The sequence below is a fragment of the Nerophis lumbriciformis genome, linkage group LG34 (genome assembly GCF_033978685.3).
Source record: "Nerophis lumbriciformis linkage group LG34, RoL_Nlum_v2.1, whole genome shotgun sequence".
In the NCBI taxonomy this organism is placed as follows: domain Eukaryota; kingdom Metazoa; phylum Chordata; class Actinopteri; order Syngnathiformes; family Syngnathidae; genus Nerophis; species Nerophis lumbriciformis.
Window position 1 is genome coordinate 14,631,288 of NC_084581.2, and position 23,028 is coordinate 14,654,315.

The following is a 23,028-nucleotide window of genomic DNA, read 5'->3' on the forward strand; positions in this document are numbered from 1 at the left end:
TTTCAATCCACAAATTTGAAAAAGACGAAATGCTGACTTAAACTACTAAAAAGAAAACTTGTCATATTAAACTACAGAATGGTGATGTGTTCATAAACATGTGTTTCCATGCTTTCTCACCTCACTAAGCCTATCCCAGCAGCACACGGGCGGAAGGCGGGGTACATCCTGGACAAGTCGCCACCTCATCACAGGGCCAACAAAGATAGACAACATTCACACTCACATTCATTCACTAGGGCCAATTTAGTGTTGCCAATCAACCTATCCCCAGGTGGGAGGAAGCCAGAGTACCCAGAGGGAACCCACGCAGTCACGGGGAGAACATGCAAACTCCACACAGATAGAACCAGAGTCCAGGATCGAACCCAGGACCTTCGTATTGTGAGGCAAACGTACAAATCTAACTGTGCTGCCCCAAGTTAGATTTGTATTAACACTTAATATTTATATTTATATTTAATATTTACATATAAAATTTAGAGTCAACATTTAGTCTTAAATGTGATGAAAATTTGCTAAATGTGAGAAATGTTCTGCTAGAAAAGTGTGACTGAATTTTTACATTTGGCACCACATAAAAACATGTGCCAAAACATAAATTACAGAAGTGCAATATGTACAACGTAAAACAAATTTGTACTTCTAACAACAATTGTAATGTCATTGACATTTGTGGGACAAATCAGAGCGAAGTTGGTAGAGTGGCCGTGCCAGCAATCGGAGGGTTGCTGGTTACTGGGGTTCAATCCCCACCTTCTACCATCCTAGTCACGTCCGTTGTGTCCTTGGGCAAGACACTTCACCCCTTGCTCCTGATGGCTGCTGGTTAGCGCCTTGCATGGCAGCTCCCGCCATCAGTGTGAATGTGTGTGAATGGGTGAATGTAGAAATACTGTCAAAGCGCTTTGAGTACCTTGAAGGTAGAAAAGCGCTATACAAGTATAACCCATTTATCATTATCATTTACTTAAAAACGTAGCGTAGAAGCTGTGTCGCACAAACGTTTGCACTGCAACTACAATCTCATATCAAGCCAGAAGTTTGTTCTTCAGGGACTGGAGTGTGTTTGGCAGCTTTAAATCATCCAGTTTTAAGAAAAGTTTTTGGAATACCTCAAATGTGTATACTTTAGCTGTCTGGGATGATCAAGATTCAGCGCGCAGGTCAAGCCAAGGAGAAGAGAGCAAGCCCTTGCAATATCTCTATGTCCTGTGATGACTTCCACGCCCTCTGTGACGATGCCAATGTTATCTGGTATTTGTCGAAGCTCCGGGCTTTTTGGTCACAGGAATGGCCATCATGAGATGTTCAAGTTCCTCCAAGCTCCCAGTTTCCTGCAACATTAAATTATTAGGTTCTTTATATTATATATAAATATTTAGCAAGCATATTACATTACTAGACTATACATTTATTATTGATTTTATAGGTTATAAATCAATTTTATTTTCATGCACGCCTTGGTCTCAAACTGATCTAGGTTTTGTGTTCTCTCTATTTTGATGTTTTTATAGTCTACAAATGGAAATGTCCTTCCAATGTAATGAGGGATTTAAGCTGTTCTACAATTATATACTTCTCTATGTACAGTATCTTGTGGAACAATAGTGTTCATCTCACTAGGTCAGTGATTCCAAACTGTGGTATGCAGGCTTCATCTAGTGGTACGCCAAATAATCACTTGATTAAAGTACAGTGTTTTTTTTTCCTAATTTCAAACACGGTGTTACTTTTCCAACTGTGTATGATGTTACAGTGGCCCAAAATATTAAATGTAGTTGTTAAATAAAAATCTCTGCTTTGTTTGAATGAATACTGAGGCCTCATTATTATTATTATTATTACTGTGCCACTGTATTTTAACATTGATCATTGTGGTGGTACTTGGAGAACCATTTTTTTTCTGAGGTGATACTTGGTGAAAAAGGTTTGAGAACCACTGCTCTAGTGGATTTTCGAGATTTGGAGACTGTATGACAAGGAGCACTGAAGCTGTTAAAAAAGATAGTACAAAAAAAGGTCACAGATCTGTGTCAATCTACTTGACAACAGCACCTACTAGAGCGGGGGCAGCAACCCGTGGCTCTGGAGCCGCATGCGTCTCTTTAGCGCCACCCTGGAGCTTTTTCAAAGATGTGTGAAAATGTTTTACTATGGTTTCTGTAGGAGGACACACATGACACAAACCTTCTTAATTGTTGGAAATCCCACTGTTTATATTAAACATGCTTCACTGATGAGAGTAATTGGCGAGTACCGTTTTGTCCTACTAATTTCAGCGGTCCTTGAACTCACCGTAGTTTGTTTACATGTACAACTTTCTCCTACGGTGCCACAGAAAGACGTGTTCTATGCCACTCCTTCTTTGTCTCATTTTGACCACCAAACTTTTTATGCTGTGTGTGAATGCACAAAGGTGAGCTTTGTTGATGTTATTGACTTGTTGGGAGTGCTAATCAGGCATATTTGGTCAATGCATGACTGCAAGGTAATCGTTGCTAATATGCTAGCTGTATGTACATATTGCATCATTATGCCTCGTTTGTAGGTATATTTGAGCTAATTTAAATTCCTTTACTTATGGCCTCTGTGTATTTAATTCATATTTGTATGTCTCATGACACATTATCTGTATGTAATATTAGCTGCATTTCTCATAGTGTTTTGTGTGCCATGTTGTTCCAGACCACAGCAAACGTTACCCAGCTTGCAAAGATTGTAATAAATCCATTAGAAGAAGACAGCCTGCAGTTTCCTTTAACTTGGACACACACATCTATACCTTTGGCCATTCTAAGCCAGTAATATCCAGAAGTTATCTCATCCTGGGAAAAGCCTCCATTTTACTAATGAGTTCCAATGTTGCAAAAATGCCTAGAATAAAATTACAACATTTCTGTCAACGAAGATGAGCGTCAGCCTTTGATAGTAAGCTAATCTAGCTAATATAGACACTTACATCATGTGTTGTCTTCATTATAACACCGCTGTAAAATGAGAACGTTTGTGACATGTTAAGCTAGCTGCTCCTGCTAACATTAAGTGCTAACCGCTGTGGACCGGTGTTGTGCCGGTGTTGTGCCGGAAAACGCACCCCTGCCATAATATGCAGCCCCTGACGCGGGAGCGCGCTTACGTCACTCGATTGCATCACTCGTCTCGAAAAGTCTCGAAAAGTATATCTAACTCGGCTGTTGGCTGAAATAGCCTCTTTTAAATCGCCTCTTTCGGCATAAAAAAGTACATAAAGTGAAATAATCCAAGTTTTCTTTAATTGTGCTTTACTTGTGGATGAATTAAAAATTGTGAGCATTTAATGATTTCGCCGTCATTCTACATTTTCGGGACAGCAAATATTCCAATATTAATTGGTTGTTTTCGCCTTATCTGATCTAATGACGGCGAAATCATTAAATGCTCACAATTTTTAATTCATCCACAAGTAAAGCACAATTAAAGTAAACTTGGATTATTTCACTTTATGTACTTTTTTATGCCGAAAGAGGCGATTTCAGCCACTTGAATGACGGCGAAATCATTAAATGCTCACAATTTTTAATTCATCCACAAGTAAAGCACAATTAAAGAAAACTTGGATTATTTCACTTTATGTACTTTTTTATGCCGAAAGAGGCGATTTAAAAGAGGCTATTTCAGCCAACAGCCGAGTTAGATATACTTTTCGAGACGAGTGATGCAATCGAGTGACGTAAGCGCGCTCCCGCGTCAGGGGGTGCATATTATGGCAGGGGTGCGTTTTCCGGCACAACACCGGACATTAACTCACTAAAATTAACAGATTTATGTATGAAAAGAAATACAATTGTGGCTCTAAAACGTAACACTGTTAGACTGACTTCATGTGTGTTTAGCTAAGTTTTCGTCTGCCCGCCCGGAAAGACAAGCCAAGATACGCCCCACGCACAGGAAGTAAAGCCAACAGAAGTGTGGGGACGTGCCGTCCGGACAAGAATATGCTCTTTCAGCGATAAGACCCAATATTCCCCTTTATGGAAATGTATCCAACCTTAACATTAAAACCAATGTACTTATTTATGCAATATCAATAAATAAATAAAAACAGGTTATATCAACATGCAAGGAACGTGGGAACCAATGATAGCGGAAATGCTAACACACTTCCTTCAAAATAGAAGTTTGACTTCAATACATTATACATTCCAAAATGTACAATGAAGTGTTCATATTATAGCGCAACAAAATCACACTACCACATTAACATAGTCTTGCAAACAGAGGACAACTGTATGTTGTCTTCTTTTTTTTTTTTGCTCATTTTATTTTGTAATATAGCCGACCATTACATGCGTTCTTCCTACTAGCCCAGTGATAACAAAATACGTTTTCTTACCTTAGTCATCGAGTTTTACAAGATGAGCGATGTGGAAGAAGACGAACATTCTCTGACTGTGCTCTCTTGTTCAAATATAGTCTGTATAGATAGTCTGCTGCACTCATCATACTTGCCAACCTTGAGACCTCCGATTTCGGGAGGTGGGGGGTGGGACGGGGGGCGTGGTTAAGATATATATATAAAATTAAATGATAAATGGGTTATACTTGTATAGCGCTTTTCTACCGTCAAGGTACTCAAAGCGCTTTGACACTATTTCCACATTCACCCATTCACACACTGATGGCGGGAGCTGCCATGCAAGGCGCTAACCAGCAGCCATCAGGAAGTGTCTTGGACACAACGGACGTGACTAGGATGGTAGAAGGTGGGGATTGAACCCCAGTAACCAGCAACCCTCCGATTGCTGGCACGGCCACTCTACCAACTTCGCCACGCCGTCCCCATATATATATATATATATATATATATATATATATATATATATATATATATATATATATAAGAAATACTTGACTTTCAGTGAATTCTAGGTATATATATATATATTTGTTTTTAATTATATATATATATATATATATATATATATATATATATATATATATATATATATATATATATATATATATATATATGTATAAATAAATGAAAGAAATACTTGAATTTCAGTGTTCATTTATTTACACATATACACACACATAACACTCCTCTACTCATTGTTGAGTTAAGGGTTGAATTGTCCATCCTTGTTCTATTCTCTGTCACTATTTCAGAACACACACATTATACAAATATACATTATAAAATCAATAAGAAAACGGGAGCTCTAATTTGGGAGTCTGAATTAGGATCAGAAGTTCCTGTATAAACATTGCGTACTCACGTCGCCATTTTGTATTGATTACTGCAGCTGTGCACTGGATTCATTCACAAATACAAACTACAACTCACAAACACTTTAGAGTTAGGCTCCACCATCAGAATGTGTACTTAAACTTATAAAGATCACATGGATATTATTCAGTGAGTTGATTCACCAAAACTAACCTGTTATACAGAAGGAAAAAGCACACAGGACGTTTCAATTGTTCACAGACTGGTCGCTCTCTTCAGAATGACAAGACACTTCCGGTCTGCAGGTGACAGCATTCAATTGGGAAGAAACACCCTACTGCCCCCTACTGACCAATGTGAATACTGATAAATGTGTAATGACAGCTCCAAAAACGAATTCAAACCACAAAATAAAATAAATAAATCAACACAAAAATGTGACACATTATGGGTGGGTCACATATGCATGTACAGTAGATGGCAGTATTGTCCTGTTTAAAAGTGTCACAGCATTGCTGTTTACGGCAGACGAACTGCTTTACGGTAGACGGAAACTTGACTGCTGTTGTTGTGTGTTGTTACCGTGCTTGGAGGACGTTAATGAAACTGCCTAACAATAAACTCACATAAGAAACCAAGAACTCATTCTACAGTTATAACGTGATTAGGCAGGCATGCTGTTTATATTGTGGGAAAGCAGACGTGAGAACAGGCTGTCAACATGTCACTCAGGTCGCATGGAGATGGAGGGGGCGTGGCCTCTAGCTCCGCCTGAATTTAGGGAGATTTTCGAGAGAAAATTTGTCCCAGGAGGTTTTCGGGAGAGGCGCTGAATTTCGGGAGTCTCCCGGGAAATCCGGGAGGGTTGGCAAGTATGGCACTCATAAAGATAGCGCATTTTGACCGGAAGTTCGTTTCATTTCAAATTCAACTTTGAAACTAATAACATGAATTAAATTTCACACAATATTTTATCTATTAAGAACTAAATAAATATAATTCTTATGTTTGAATTAACTACAATGAGTAGGTTTGAATCCAAACATTTGTATATGAAATGTAATTAAATATTTGACTCAAAATCAAATTGTTATATAAAATAATTCAAATTTACATGACCACGGAATCTTTTTTACAATATGTGTTATTTCATCTCTGCCATAAATGTTGCATTAACACATACAATAAAAATGCTCACTTTTAATTGAAACTGCCAGAGAGGTAGTCAAATATTTATTATGGAGGTTGCATTGAATACACGCTATAATGGTTTCATTAGCACAATTGTAGTAATAAAATGCAACGTGGACAAAACTAAATGCAAAAATGTTTTGTTATTTAGAAATAGACTTGCATAATTCAAATTTACACGTCCACATAATCTTTTTTTTTTCTTTTTACAGTATATGTTAATTAATCTCTCCCATAAATTGTACTGTATAATTGTACACAATTAAGAAGCTGTACAACGATAGCTTTTTGTGTGTGTGATATATTTACATGTTGGACAAAAAAATACATATTTTTTTAAACGTACGTGTGCTGTAAATATTGCATTCACACACTCCTTAAAGGCGAGCACTAATGTTCAAGTGTATGCTAACATGCATTGATTTCCAATAGCTGCTCCCATTAGAATGTTCTATTGGACCTGCTGTCCGCTCAGCCTTAAAAACAATATTTGATAACTCATATGCAGTTGTTGTCTTTGCAGAGATAAGTAAAGTAGACTTATTTCTGCAGCAGCTCCTTTTGTGACTTTAGTGCCTTTAGTGATGAATAAATTGAAGTGTGCATTCTTGGATTAAATGAAATCAGGCAGATTTTTAAATATTGTATTTAAAAAATTCAAATCTTTTATCATGCTTTTTAATGTATTGTATCTTAAAATAGGAAGAAAAAAAGAAAAAGAAAAAAAAGAAGACCCTCCCTCACACCCCGCGCTCCCCCTCCTCCTTCTGCCCACAAACTCCGCAATGAGGGTTTTTTTTCCCTCGCTTGCACTTTTTCACCGACACCAAACCTGACTGGACCTTTTCCCATTCCTCCTTCAGCGTCGGGACCTCCTTCAGCGCCTCATTCTCCTCATGGACGTAAAAGCTGCAAGTTCTGAGAAGTCTCAGCTGATCCACGACAAGAACCACAAGACCTATTGTGAGCACGTGCACAGGTGGGAGAAAGGTGCACGCACGTGCGCGCTCGCGCACACACACTCGCACGCACGCACGCACGCACGCACACACACTCACGTGTGATCTTCATTGTGCAGGAGTGTTTTAAGCCAATGCATTTCCACGCATGGCTCGCTTGTGGACAGACTGCGTGACAAATGGCGCGCGCGTCCTCATGGACACTTCACTGAGCAGAGCTGTCTCCGCGCGTGTGCATGTAGTTGCACGCAATCTATACATACATATAGATTATTTAAAAAAAACATAAAGCACACAAAGTATGATGCAAAATAATAATTATATAAAAAATTATTTGTATTGTATTTAGTGTACATTATAGTAAATATATAGTGTCACTACAATGAGATCTAATCATCAACTAAATTGCTTTTAATTCACACTTTTCATTAGCATTATAATTATAACGTTATTATGTATTCATAAAAATGCATATAGTCCTTAAATATAATTAAAGCAGCTTCTGTTGTGTATTTTTCTAACCAAAATATTATACCTCTGCAGTGCATGCAAATACACGCACAAACATAAATATTGTTAAATAAATAGAATAGAATAGAACGCCTTTTATTGTCACTATGCTTGTCATGAGAATAAAAGCATATGTCAGCATTATAGATCGTTTTGTATCACATTTTAAGGCATGAATTGTGGCCTAAAAAGCTAACATAAATATTTAAGTCATTTTAGTCGCTAAAGTCATTATGGATTTTTTTAAAACGTGAAAATGTAAATTAAAACATGAATTTAATGTGAGGGGGAAAATGTTGCAGAGGCCTTCTCTTTTATATTCTGCAGAAAATGTCTATTATATTTCACTGCGCATTTGATTATATTTTATAAACTTGATCCACGGTAAAATCATCCTAATGTTTTATATGTAAAATAATTATATATTGTATAAATTTAAAAACATTATGCATGGAAAAAAACCCGAGATTGGACAATGTGTGCGTGCATGTGCAGACGTGCGTGCGCGCAAAATCTTAAAAAGATCGTTTGTTGTTGCCATTTTATTATAGTGTTGGTTGGATAATCCACAACAAAGTGACACCTTTGCAGTTAAATACACACACAAAAATACAGAAATGTAATATTATTTAACCTAAATATTATCATCAAATGAATAATACAATTATGTTAGTTCTATTATTTTCTGTATGATAAAAAAGGTTATGTCATGTTCATACTGACAGAAATGATTTGGGGTTGAGACCCTTTGGTTAGTAAAAAGTGGGCAAAACCCCAACCTGGCAACCAACTGGAACTATAGTAACAACAAATATGGACACTTCATTAGGTACACTATCTATTTCGAAACAATAGAAAAAAATCAGATAAGAAGGTTCACTTTTGACACGGTCAGAGAGGAATTCTAACAATATAATGGAACTGTACTGCTTCATGCTCCTTACCGACATTTTAGGAACGGTGCTGTCTGGTGCACTTGTACACGTAAACACGATTTTGTGGATTTGTAAAAACAAATATTGATGTTGTTGACATTATCAGAGTTGGTAACAAAGAGTATTTATAAGGGTGTGTGTGTGTGTGTGTGTGTGTGTGTGTGTGAGTGTGTGCGTGTGTGTGTGTGTGTGTGTGTGTGTGTGTGTGTGTGTGTGTGTGTGTGTGTGTGTGTGTGTGTGTGTGTGCGTGTGTGTGAGCGAGAGAGGTCCCATCGGTGTCATTGAACACAATCTCTTTTTCCACTCCGCTGATTTTCTTTAGTGGACATCATCCGTCTGTGCGTGCGTGTGTGTGTGTGTGTGTGTGTTTGTGTGTGCATTTGTGTGAAAAAATACATGTGAATGTGTGTGTGGCTATCTCAAATTAGTCTAGATTAGGTTTCTTCCACCTCATTAGGCACATCATTGCAGAAAAACCCCCACAACATATGTGGGTGTGTGTGGCACTCCAAGGATAGCTTTCAGTCAGTGTAGCCACAAACATTAGACGTCAACATTTTAGCATTAGCATGTTATAGCAACATACTGTCTGATCATGTGACCCACGTCCTCACTTAGCAAATTGAACTGCTTCGCTTGTTTTTGGTTAAGTGTCCACAATCATTACCATGATGGCCACAGTTTGACCATGGAACAGTTTATTTTTGTATGGGGAAAATGGCTTTCAAATCAGAGGTCTCGCTGTACTTTACTCACCTTTGTACACCATCAGTTCCTTTCCAGACCCTAGTGAGCAGTTCCCAGACTTCCCCTTTAAGAATGGCGGCATGTCGACCGCCATGGAGCTCAAACGTCCCGTGGGCGTCCACTGCCACCGTCCCAAGGCCTCGGCGTGCGAAGACGGCGTGGACAAGCTGCTGGCGAAAAAGAAACTTTACATCGCCTCCGCCGTCTGCCTGGTCTTCATGATCGGAGAGGTCATAGGTAAAGTCCACAGGCTCGCAACGTGATGCAAGTGCTGGAGAAGACGAAGACCTCAATTGCACCTGTGTCTCCCGCGCAGGAGGCTACCTGGCCCACAGCCTGGCCATCATGACGGACGCCGCTCACCTGCTGACCGACTTTGGCAGCATGATGGTCAGCATCTTCTCCCTCTGGATCTCCTCTAGACCCCCCACCAAGACCATGAGCTTTGGCTGGCACAGATCAGGTGAGACCTTCAGGAGACACTTCATTAGGTACACCTGGTGATTGACATCCATTTGGAGGAACTGCATTGAAGATTAAATTGTACTTTTACTTTACCCGCCACCTGTAGGGTTGGAGTGGAACAGGCTTGTTGGTCAAGCGAGCGGAGAGGACGTGTTTCGAATGTTATTTATATGAATTAATTGGGCGTCATAGTGTACCTAATGAAGTGTCCAGTGAGGGTGTGAGAACGTTCCTCAGGTTGCGTTCTCTCCGCAGAGATCCTGGGGGCCTTCTTGTCCGTCATGTCCATCTGGATGGTGACAGGGGTTCTGGTCTACTTGGCCATCGAGAGGATCGTGCGCGGCGACTACGAGATCGAAGGTCACGTGATGCTGGTCACGTCAGCCTTCGCTGTCATCGTCAACATCATGTGAGTAGAAGAAGCGAAACTAGGTTTTTATTTTTATTGAGACAAAGATTATTTATGTATTTAATATTTGTTTACTTACTATGGCATATTATTTGTTTATTATTTATTTATTCACTGTTATGTTACAGAGAACAAGGAAATAGGATACAATTGCTATGTATGAAAAGGGGTAGGATTAGATAAGCTCAGCTTCTTCCTACTTCTTTTCGGGCGTGCTGTAATGAAACAACTGGAAATATGTGACGAATTACATTGTATTGTATGCATGTTTGAAATAAACTGGAACTGAACTGAACTGAAACTGAACTAGGTTCAGATTTTAAACCAATAAAGTCTACTTTCTGATGACTTCGCAGCATGGCGTACATCCTGCACCATTCCACCACCTTCCACGCTCACGGCCGCGGCTATACTCACATCGACGAGGACGCTCAGAGTCCCGTCGCTCACGGCCATGCTCACTCGCTCTTGGGCGCCCACGGCAACACCAGCGTGCGTGCCGCTTTCATCCACGTAGTCGGCGACCTACTGCAGAGCATCGGCGTCATGGTGGCAGCAATCATCATCTACTTTCGGGTCAGACGCTCATTGCATAGAAGAGTGCATGATTGTGTACAATCATGGCTCCCCCCATGATTGTACACAGGGGGAGCCATTTATTGGTATTTAACTATAATTATTATTGATGAAATAACATAACAATAACATATTGCCTTAATTACAATACTGCTGCTATACAGGAAACACAAACAAAACTATGATCCGGATATACTGTATAGTTTAGTCATTGATAAATAAATAAATAAATATGTGGTCATGGGAATGTGTGTATTGTCTTGTTTATAGGCTGCTTACCAATATTAAAAAATATACAGTATAATGAAATACAGTGAAATATATGTTTAAAAAAATTATAATATAATGCAAATGAAATGTTGTGCCTTGTACACTGTAAGAACAATTTCATTATGTGAGGGGAACAGTGAACAGCAGCGGGGGCTGCGCCCGTGAATCATTTTTGGTGATTTAACCCCCAATTCCAACCCCTGATGCTGAGTGTCAAGCAGGGAGGTAGTGGGTCCCATTTTTATAGTCTTTGGTATGACTCGGCCGGGGTTTGAACTCACGACCTACCGATCTCAGGGCGGACACTCTAACTACTAGGCCCAGGGGGTGATCAAGGGTGATGGGTCAAATGCAGATAATAATTTCGCCACACCTAGTGTGTGTGTGACAATCATGGGTACTTTAACTTGAACTTTAATTATCAATCACATCAATCACAATTTATCTGTATAGCTCTTAATTACAAGCGACATCCCCTGATCAGAACTACATCCGGGCAAGGGAAAACTCCAAAAGCCTGAGTTGGTAAAAAGACAAAACTTTAAAAAGGGGCTGCGGATGTGGGGACCCTCCTCCGCTGCAATGGATGCCGAGTTGCTACAGTTATTGAATTATTACATTCATGATAATGTGGGAGTCCATGTCTATCGGAAAGACAGCAGAGGGTCTTAGGGGACTCTTCTTCCATGTAGACAAGTCAACAACGCAGAGACGTCACCAACTGATGCATAGAAGAGTGCATGGTTTACCTCAGGTCACGACTTGGGACAGCTAGCGCTCTTCCAGACTGGTACCTCTCCAGAAATGATCTGTGGCCACCTGGTAACCTCGCCATGCAAGACAGGGGGACAGGGCAGATCTATTTAAAAACGGGAGTATATAAATTAGTTTTAAGGTGGGACATTATAAAGTCGTCATTATAAATTCACAGCAAATTGCTGGCTAATATTTTACTTTGTCAGTAACATTTATAGTATTTTACTATGAAATAACAGTTAATTGCTGAGAAACATAAGGGAATAATTTGTTATAGTATATTTTGATTACAGCATTTTGCTGTGAAAAATAGTGTTAAATGCTGCTGGTAATTTTTTTACGGTGTTGTATAAAGAATTATTATAGTCAGTAAATATTAATTTGAGATTTGTTAGCCACTTTTCTGCCTGATTAACATTCCACAAATTCATAAAAGTAGCCGCCTGTGTAAAATCTCAACTACCTCTTTATTATCCTGTATTTTTGGATAAGTTTGCAGTGCTAACATGATTTTTTAAAACATTTAAACTAGAGATGTCTGATAATATCGGCATGCCGATATTATCGGCCAATAAATGCTTTAAAATGTAATATCGGAAATGATCGGTATCGTTTTTTTTATTATCGGTATCGGTTTCTTTTTGTTTATTTAATTTAATTTAATTAAATTAACATAAAAAACACAAGATACACTTACAATTAGTGCACCAACCCAAAAAACCTCCCTCCCCCATTTACACTCATTCACACTCATTCACACAAAAGGGTTGTTTCTTTCTGTTATTAATATTCTGGTTCCTACATTATATATCAATATATATCAATACAGTCTGCAAGGGATAGTCCGTAAGCACACATGATTGTGCGTGCTGCTGGTCCACTAATAGTACTAACCTTTAACAGTTAATTTTACTCATTTTTATTAGTTACGAGTTTCCATGTAACTGTTTTTATATTGTTTTACTTTATTTTTTTATTCAAGAAAATGTTTTTAATTTATTTATCTTATTTTATAATAACAATTTTTTTTTAAAAGGACCTTATCTTCACCATACCTGGTTGTCTAAATTAGGCATAATAATGTGTTAATTCCACGACTGTATATATCGGTATCGGTTGATATCGGTATCGGTAATTAAGAGTTGGACAATATCGGAATATCGGATATCGGCAAAAAAGCCATTATCGGACATCCCTAGTTTAAACGTTTAAATAAAAAGCTGTTTATGATGGAAGCAGCTGGACGGCTTTTCCAGCTCAGAGTGCTTTAGTGTCACCTGAACTATGAAAAAAAAGAAGAAGCTGGAAATCCGCCATGTTGATGTGTGTGCACTCACTCGTGTCTTTCTTTCCCCGCAGCCTGAGTACAAAGTGGCCGATCCCATCTGCACCTTCCTGTTCTCCATCTTTGTCCTTTGCACCACGGTCACCATCCTCAGAGATGTCTTCCGGATACTCATGGAAGGTCGCCATCTTGAAACGCACACACTGAAGCTTGCACAGAATAGAAAACATAAATGCATATGAAATGTTGTCACTCGTTTGCCTTCAGGTTCACCGAAAGGAATCGAGTTCTACTCGGTGAAGGAGCTTCTGATGTCCGTGAAGGCTGTCAGGTCGGCACACTCGCTGCACCTTTGGGCTCTGACCCTGGGCCAGACCCTGGTCTCCGTTCACCTCGCTGTTGGTAAATATCACACATGTTGACATGCACAAACAACAGCAGGGATATCCAAAGTGCGGCCTGGGGGCCATTTTTGACCTGCAGCTCATTTTTTATTGGCCCTCGACTTACTGTAAAATAGATTATGGTATTAAAGCAGTGGTGTGCCGTCAGGGCCAGCAAGTCCTTCTCTGCTGGCCTATCATAACCAGAAATCATGATCATAATTAATGATAAAAGTAATTTTTAACTTACTTTCCCCTAATGTCTAAAAGTATTCATATTCTCTTCATGTCATATTATGCTCTTTCCAGTGCTGTTGTTTTTAGGTTAGAGTTTGTATACAATCAGAATTCAGCTAGCTTATGTTGCCATGCTGTAGGAACTCTGCCCGTGGCCTTCAGAATCAACAATGCAGGCGTCCGTGCACTGTAAGTGAACGGACACATGATAGACAATTGCCGTAGCCAATCAGATCACGAGTTGTCGCCAGTAAGGCCTTCTAGCTGGCCTCACGCTGTGATTGGATACTCACCTTGGAGTCCCAAGTGAGTATCCAATCACAAGTTGCGAAAACAGGAAGTGGCACCGGAGCCATACGAGCCATAGAAAGCCACAGAAAATTCATCTGTACTCCCAAAGAAGAAGAGCAACATATTGATTAGGTGGCAGATATATATTTGCAAGGCCATTTTCAAGAAGGATACTTAAGAGAAACTACATCTTGTGAGATGAGGTCGGCCGACACCGGAAGCTATTATTCGTTATTCGTCCCTCGAGGATTCTGAGATGTTGTGATCATGCCAATTCACGCAAATGAATGCAAATTCAGCTAAATTGAAACAATCCCGGCAATTTCCCCGCACATTTGTTGGGTCAATCATTGTCATTTTCACCGATTGAATTTGTCCCAGCGGCACTCAAAAGCAACGCAACTGTCTCCCTGCATCACTGGGAAGGTGATTATGTCGCAGACTTTTTTGAAAATGCAGCTGGGAAATCAGTCATTTTCAGCCGCAACAATTCACAAAAAAGCCAGCTAAACCCTACGAGAAACTGAGAATTACACAACTGCCCCATCATTTGGTTATTAATAATAATAATAATAATAATAATTAGCTTTATTGTCTCCTTGGAGAAATTTGTCATGGACATCAAGACACAGCGTTTTACATAATACATACATACATACATACATACATATATACATCAGTGGCCTAGTGGTTAGAGTGTCCGCCCTGAGATCGGTAGGTTGTGAGTTCAAACCCCGACCGAATCATACCAAAAGACTATAAAAAGAATAGGACCCATTACTTCCCTGCTTGGCACTCAGCATCAAGGGTTGAAATTGGGGGTTAAATCACCAAAAATGATTCTCGGGCGCAGCACCGCTGCTGCCCACTGCTCCCCTCACCTCCCAGGGGGTCAACAAGGGGATGGGTCAAATGCAGAGGACAAATTTCACCACACCTAGTGTGTGTGTGACAATCATTGGTACTTTAACTTTACATACATACAGTTCATTCGACAATACAGTGATTACAGTGAACAATGCGCAGGTATATCAGTTAGTTATGAGATCACACATTACACTCCCCCCGTGATGCACACCTCCCGTGTTGCACTATCCCAATATTGACTCCTTATTATTGCATCCGGTTATTACAGTTTTTTTCTGTTGTTAAGTGCTTTGATTGCCAGTGGGACAAAGGAAAATCTATACCTGTTGAGTTTGTATGTTGCTGTTCTGTACCATTTACCATTTGGCATCAACACAATTTCACTATTATCATTGTTTAGCTACAAACGGATGGAAAACCTGCTTTGGAATCAGAATTAAAGGTGACAAGCCTGTTTAGCAAGTGTAGAATTGAATTTAAAAAGGGTTTCAATGACAATAGCTTGTTGTATCAAATAACATTGAGTGAAGAAGGATGAAATGCCTTATTGAAGCATATAATTTCCAGGCTTTTGCGGGCCACAATAAATGATACGGCAGGCCAGATGTGGCGCTCCCCAGGCCTTGAGTTTGACATCTGTGCCATAGCATCTGTGCCATTTACGTCCCCAGGAAATAAAATGCATACATGCTCGATAGAATTTACTTCAAAATACTAGTTTTAATCAGGCAGAGTGTGCTGTACATTGATCTGATTATCTGACCTGATATTTCATAAATGCAATTTAAAATACTAATTTAAACCACTTCAAACAATGACGAAAATTAAATTTTGTGTATATGTCCCCGCTTCCTAAAATTAGATTTGATCATAAAATATAATCATTTAATAAATCCTTCAAAAATGTTATATTCTCACAGATTTGTGTTACTCCTAATTCATATATTTTAAGTTGATTTCTTTAGAAAAACTCACACTTTATTTGTTTTCATTCAGCCCGTTACTCATGCTCATGTCGTATAGAAGAACTTGGACCACTGTAAACATTTCATTGAAATTTTAACCTTGCTAGCAAACAGAACACTGGGGCCCAAATTTGTGCTTGACATAACTGAGGCGCTCCTCAAGGCACCCCTTTAAGTCCTCTCCTTTTGGCAGTTAGATGATGCTGTCTAGCTTGTATACTTCAGATGCCCGTCATGAGTCATGTGTTTAACTTCTTTGGTTAGTGGTGTTCCTCAAGGGTCCATTTTAGGTCCTTCTTTTTTTGTCATTCGGGCTATTGAACTGCAACCTGCGAGTTCAGTTAAAAGAAAAGACTCACTTTTTTTTGCAGCAGATTCTTAAACAACACAAGAGTGCTGTCATATAGATGATCTTTAACTAGCTTTTTTTAACAGAATGTCCTTGAAAACAGCATAGCGCTCCTTCCTGTAAATCTGACAAAATAAACAGAGCTAAATCAAATGTCTTCTGTAGAGGACGGTGGTTCTCGGGAATATAAAAAATAACAGTAATAGTGAAGGCAGAAGTCAGGACCCCGCGGTTCTTAGCTGTCCGGAAATGTGGCCCCCAAAAAATTTAGTTGAATATACCTGCTGTATACACTATACACTATATTTGGATATTCAACACTAAATTGGAAGTTTAAATGTCAATGTTTTGTTAAACCACTCTAATGTGCTTAGTGTCAGAATGTTATTAGCATAAAAGCCACGTTATATTATGTATTATATGTTAGGTATTTAGGTTGATTGGCAACACTAAATTGGCCCTAGTGTGTGAATGTGAGTGTGAATGTTGTCTGTCTATCTGTGTTGGCCCTGTGATAAGGTGGCGACTTGTCCAGGGTGTACGCCGCCTTCCGCCCGAAGCAGCTGAGATAGGCTCCAGCACCCCCCGCGACCCCAAAAAGGACAAGCGGTAGAAAATGGATGGATGTTAGGTATTTGCTAATTCATTGTTAAAAACCCACTCCGGTTACTTTTAGTCCTGTTACTCAACTAAGTAATATTTGCCATAGGAATCTTGCACAAAATAAAATGTCACCTTAGTTGGGCCTATACACGTTTGGAGTAGTTCAATGTGTTTATTATTAGATTTAAAGTTGTAAAAACACAAACATGTAAGTTTGTTTGAAGACAGGGGCGTCAAAGTCAAGGCCCGCGAATTAATTATCTATGGATCATATTTGATTAGTATTAGAACCGGCCCGCAGGCCACAGCCGCCTGCTGCTGTTTTGCACGCAGCAATACCTACTCAGTGGCCTAGTGGTTAGAGTGTCCGCCCTGAGATCGGTAGGTTATGAGTTCAAACCCCAGCCGAGTCATACCAAAAACTACAAAAAATGGGACCCGTTACCTCCCTGCTTGGCACTCAGCATCAAGGGTTGGAATTGGGGGTTAAATCACCAAAAATGATTCCCGGGCATGGCCACCGCTGCTGCCCACTGCTCCCCTCACCTCCCTGGGGGTGATCAAGGGTGATGGAAATGCAGAGAATAATTTCGCCACACCTAGTGTGTGTGTGACAATCATTGATACTTTAACTTTTTTAACTTTAATACTCCATCAGTGTTGGCGCTAGGAATTTTCAAAATGGGGTCCCAGGGACCCCATCAAGTCATAAAAATGGGGTCCCACAGTAAATTTTTGGGGTCCCACTTTTTTGTAACCGTTTTGAAAACAAATGATAAATGTATGCATTATCCTGTTATATCTCACATTCTATATTGTGTTTTGGAAAAAGGTTGTCATAAACGTTACTTAATTCATTTAAAAAAATAATACAAAAGAAAACAATTTTTTATGCATATGTATATGTATTCACTTATAAACATTCATTGACTTTCTTTTTTCCTTCATGGATCTAAAACTTTACCGCTGCTGGTATTTCATTCTATATTTTTATTATAATATTTTCAGAATGTGTTTGTTCTATTTTTGGCCAAAGTAAGACAGAAAACAATCTGAAGTTGTCTTTATTTTGTAGTTTTAATGCCATGATTTTAATAGTCCGGCCCGCGTGTGAACAGATTTTCCTCCATGCGGCCCCTGAGCTCAAATGAGTTTGACACCCCCGTTTTAAAACATTCAAATGGCAACATTACTGACTGTTCCCAGACGAGGGCGCCGACGCGCAGTCTGTCCTACAGGAGGCCGCAGAGCTTCTCCACACCAAGTTTGGCTTCCAGAGCGTCACCATCCAGGTGGAGCGCTACTCGGACGACATGAGGCACTGCCACCTCTGCCAGGACCCCTGTGACTGACACGACTCGGCATTCCCACGCCCAACACACACCTGCAAGAGAGGAGGCGGCGCCCAGCCCGGAATGCCCACCAACATTCCCTTCAAAACCAAAAAAGAACCATCAAAGTCATTCGGGAGGCTCCAGTCCACCTTGAAGTGGTGCACCTGACCCAACCTCATCATACCACCTTTAAATAAAAACACATAGCCACGCCCTTTGACCCGTTTGGTCTTAGCGAAGGTCATGTACCCGACACATAACGGCGGTTCATTGCGGTGCTTCTTAAGAAGTTCCAATCAGAGACTCTGTGTCCAAATCCTCCTAATGAGCTGATCAATAAGACTGATTGGAAGGTTAACTCACTGCCTAAAAGTCCTCTGAACCGCAGAGACGCTCACTGCCATCTTGAAAACCGGTCATTATCTCATTGACACACATTCGACTTTCATTTAAAAAGGGCTGCATCTCGTTAAAGAAACACATTTTAATGATCACCAAAGACACCAAGTTATGATTAACATACACTGGTCACTTCATTAGGTACAACATCCCATGAGATTCGACACAATTCTCATGATGCTGAATGAAGCAAAGAGTCCATGTGTGTGTGCGTGTGTGTGTGTGTGTGTGTGTGGACATAAAATGGGAGATTTCCACAAGTGCAAATGAGGACTATCAGTGTCAGTGTTGTGTTGTGCGACAGCATGTTCTTTGTGTGTTTTTTTGTGCTGGATACTGCGTCGAGGCAAAGTAAATCACATGACCATCATGTATAACATGATATTAATGACATCATACATTTTTTTAAAATTATTATTATCCAAAGTGCCATGTTTGTCCCAAAGCGCTTTTTTTTTATTGGCCCAAGCATCCTTCAATTTGACTTTATGTGGCCCTCATTGAAAAAAGGTTGTGTATAGTATTTCAACACCAGTCCATCCATGTGTTTGGAACAGAAAGTAAAAGTATGAGGGGCCGTCTGAGACATAATTCTGCTTACAATGCTGACACACAGACACACTAGTGTTATGGAAAACCTCGCACACACAGACGGCCCCCCATACAAAGCCATATGTAGCATTGTCTCGGTTGCAGGATCAAGAATCACCTGTGATCCATTCACTATGACTGGTTCTGGTCCAAGTGCTTGCATGCTCGTCAGCTGTGAGTCTTTATCGTGCTCAAGTGCCAGGAGGAACCTTGCCGTCAATATTCTGAATGTAACAATGACCAATGTGTATGTTTTTCCATGTTTGAGAATGCTCCGTGTTGTCTTTTGTGTGCATATTATATACAGTGTGTGTGTGCGTGTACATGTGAAAATATGAAAACGTTGTCTTTTTTGTAAACTTCCAAATAAAAGATGGTGGACTGACTGACTGTCTACTTTACACTGAAGTTTTGTACTATTTTTTACTCAATCCAAATAAGTTTGATGCACCTTATCAGCCAGAAAATTAAGCTCTCAACAATTTAGAGCAGGGGTCCCCAAAATTTTTGACTTGAGGGCCGCATTGGGTTAAAAAAAAATTGTCCGGGGGCCGGGTTGTATATATATAAATATATATATTCCGATGTCACGTTATCGATGGGAAAATGCATTTTTAGACAATATGATTTACCTGAGCGGCTAGGAGACACAGAGAGTAACAAGCGGTACAAAATTGATTAAAAAAGACAGATTTAAAAAAATAAATAAAAAGTGTTTTTATTTTTTTTTAACTTGGGACTTCCCGCGGGCCGGATTTTGGATGCTGGCGGGCTGGATTCGTAGTTTGGGGACCCCTGACTTAGAGCTGGCTTGTCACATGTTAACACATTAGCAGTAGTGGTTTAGTCCATTTCAAGTCCAAACAGTTACAATAAAGCACACTAGTAATGTTTCCCATATAGATTTGGGACTGTGTGAGAATGCTTGTCATTCCAACTCCACATAATAGATGGAGAAGGATCAGTGTTGCCAACTTAGCGAGTAATCAGAACCATCTAGATTGTTTTTCTAAAAAAGCGCCTAGCGACAAGTTTTGCTGGAGATTTTTGGAGGTTCAACTTGATTTATCGTTCTTGTCAGCTGGCAGCAAGTGCTGCTGCGGGCCCCTCCGGCAGCAACTGTGACACCATTTTTTATTTTTCAAATTTTTTTTTATAAATGGCTGTGATGATAATGTAAAAGAGTGATTTCTAATCACTGCTTTGTTGCAATTCTTATTAATATTGATAATGTTGTTGATATTACTAATTTTTTGTTTGACCACTTTTGGATTGTTTTGTGTCATACTTGTGTGTCCTCTCAATTGCTCTGTTGATTAGTTGTTTGGTTTTGGAATTATTATTATGGTATTATTGTGGATTATTTTTTTAACATAAGAAAAAAAGCAGCAACAGAATATATATTTATGAACATGTTTTGCTTTTCATGTTTTTTCTCACTTTTTGTCTCTGCCAGCGTCCATTAAAATGACATGCACCTTGGCCAATTAGATAATGTAATGCTACTCCTTGTCAGTATCAGCAATTACTAATAGTTTGTTCACTTCCTGTGTTTATCATGTTCTAATTTTTACTTATGAATAGGACTTTTTGTGTTGTCTTGTTTTACTCCTGACAGAGTTGGAAAACGATTGACACATACAAATCCTTTTTGAAATAAGTCATCTTTATTAATTCATCGCCTCGATTACAAAACCAAATATTTGTATTTTACAAAATCAGTCTTATTGAAGTGCTTGGCTGAAGAAAAAGAAACATTCCGGTGACAAGATACATGCCATATATATATGAGTGAATAATGTAATGTATTCCTGTTCCCTGATCATGTTTGCTAACGTTTAATAATGGCTATAAACACACTTGGCTTGATCTGTACATGTGCACTCAAGACTGCTGCTAAAAGAAGGTTTAAAAAAAGTTCAAGTATTTGTGCAGCTGCGGCTTGACTCGATTAGAAGAATTCTGATTTTGTTTTAAAAACATATGCAGACTATAAAAACAAATGTCTCCTCTTTAGTTGATTGCAAAGTCTTTCTCCAGTTAGCATGGCTATGCCAACAGCGGAGGTCATAGAGGAGCGTCCTCCGCCCGTTTCTGCTCCTCCCCCATGCTTGTCGACGGGTGCAGAGCGTCAAACTCGGCCTGGCACTTGCTGATGGCGGCGTGAACGTATGAGTTGTTGAGGCTCCTCACACAGTTTAGTCGGACTAGGCCGGCCTGGCCCGCCGACGCCAGCCACGTGTGAGAGCTCATGTTGGGGTTCAGACGCACCTGAGGGCGAGGGGGGTGGGGTGTTGTCACTTGCATTCGGCCTCGAGGACAACTGATGTTTTTTCCTTATTTTAAATAGGACGCAAAAGGTGACGGTGAAGAAGCAGAGAAAATCTGCTAAAACAAACTAAATGCTAACTTTAACATTGCTGTTTCCATGGTAACTTGAAGAGAAGCACCTGGACGTGTACACCACCCTCCCCCCAAGTTGTCTCATAGTGCATTTCGACTGTTGTGTTGTGTAAGCCTTTTGTGACAGTAAACTATGACTGAATGTGTTTATTCAATCCCCTCAATAACACTCACTGATTGTCTTCATCGGATAAAATAAATCCTGTGTCTTATCCTCCTACTACGTCAGATAAAAAAGCCTACAGTGTTTTGTGCCCCTTCAAAAATTAAACACATCAAAGCCTCCATGGCCGCTCTCCATCTGGCTGGCTTCTTCCACTGAGGGCGACGTTTTTCTCATTTTACACATCATTACATTCCCACCCCTTTATGGCCCCCGCCCCCTCCCTCATGCCAGGAGGAGTAGGCTTTTGGTCCATCACACCCCTCAGTATTATCACTCCTTCCTTCCTTGTGAATCCTACCACCGTGTGTGTGTGTGTGTGTTGGTACCTTGTGCAGCGCAGACAAAGGCATGCGGTCTACGTTAACCCTGCTCTTAAACTCATTTTTCTGCATTTTCTTCCACAGACATCCCTTCCTCCCAAAGATCTGCAACCACACCAAAGGAAAAAAAAAGGTTAAGTCAAGAAGGACTCGGGTCACATGTTCAAGACCAGCTGCAGACCACGAAAGTCTGGATATAAATTACCGGTATAAATAATAGTAATATAGACACAAAAAGTTTTATTAAATTGATATAATAAATAAATATTCAAATAAAAAAATAATCCAAATTGAATGATTTAATATAAATAATTAACTTAATAAGAAGACAATATTGATTAAAATAGTTTTTACATTATACATATAAAATATATATTTTTTTTCTTAAATGTTTAATGCATACTCTACAGTGGAACCTTGATTTACTAACCCATAATTGTACAAACTTTTCAATTTAAAAACATCAGACAGAATAAAATATCCTTTGGTGTATGAACCTTGTCTCGGTTTACAAATGTTTCACCCATTGTGGGCCTTATGGACTTCAGATGCTCCTTTTGTCAACAAAGCAGTGACGTCTTTAGGTACGGTCCTCAGTGCTGCTTTGTGTGCGTGTTAGTGTTTTTCAGCTTTTACACAGCATTTTCTATTTTTTCTAGCTCAACGAGTCCAAAGAAAGCAAAGAAAAAAGCAATGTGTGGTTTGAAACGTTCAGGATAACTGTCTGTTAAAGTTAAGGAGTTGCAGGATTTCAATGTGAGAGTACACCACAGGGCGAATGACAGCGTATGTGTGTGTGTGTGTG

At 39.5% G+C, this 23,028-nt stretch overlaps 2 protein-coding genes across 6 annotated transcripts in view; one reads left to right on the top strand and one right to left on the bottom strand.

The window, feature by feature from the left end:
• The first annotated feature begins 2,320 nt into the window (after positions 1 to 2,320).
• Positions 2,321 to 19,147, top strand: slc30a2 (solute carrier family 30 member 2). The gene is made up of 9 exons (XM_061929634.2): positions 2,321 to 2,419; positions 7,267 to 7,382; positions 9,580 to 9,791; positions 9,871 to 10,017; positions 10,275 to 10,428; positions 10,785 to 11,004; positions 13,390 to 13,495; positions 13,583 to 13,717; positions 18,217 to 19,147. The coding sequence occupies exons 2-9, from the start codon at positions 7,300 to 7,302 to the stop codon at positions 18,360 to 18,362; spliced, it is 1,203 nt and encodes a 400-aa protein (XP_061785618.2). The 5' UTR covers positions 2,321 to 2,419; positions 7,267 to 7,299; the 3' UTR covers positions 18,363 to 19,147.
• Positions 19,148 to 20,977: 1,830 nt separating this feature from the next.
• The window catches only part of gtf3c2 (general transcription factor IIIC, polypeptide 2, beta), a 33,582-nt gene continuing 31,531 nt past the window's right edge, over positions 20,978 to 23,028 (bottom strand). For all 5 annotated transcript variants that reach the window (XM_061929867.2, XM_061929866.2, XM_061929865.2 and 2 more), the window contains 2 exons: positions 22,230 to 22,328; positions 20,978 to 21,605 (listed from right to left, as the gene is read on the bottom strand). In XM_061929867.2, the coding sequence (XP_061785851.2) occupies positions 21,402 to 21,605; positions 22,230 to 22,328 (303 nt within the window). In that variant the 3' untranslated portion in view covers positions 20,978 to 21,401. The remainder of the gene's footprint in view (positions 21,606 to 22,229; positions 22,329 to 23,028) is intronic.

Coding starts and splice junctions, on each gene's coding strand:
- slc30a2 (XM_061929634.2), top strand. CDS start 7,300: ATGGACGTAAAAGCTGCAAGTTCTGAGAAGTCTCAGCTGATCCACGAC. Junction 7,383..9,579: donor TATTGTGAGCACGTGCACAG/GTGGGAGAAAGG, acceptor GTACACCATCAG/TTCCTTTCCAGACCCTAGTG. Junction 10,018..10,274: donor CTTTGGCTGGCACAGATCAG/GTGAGACCTTCA, acceptor TTCTCTCCGCAG/AGATCCTGGGGGCCTTCTTG.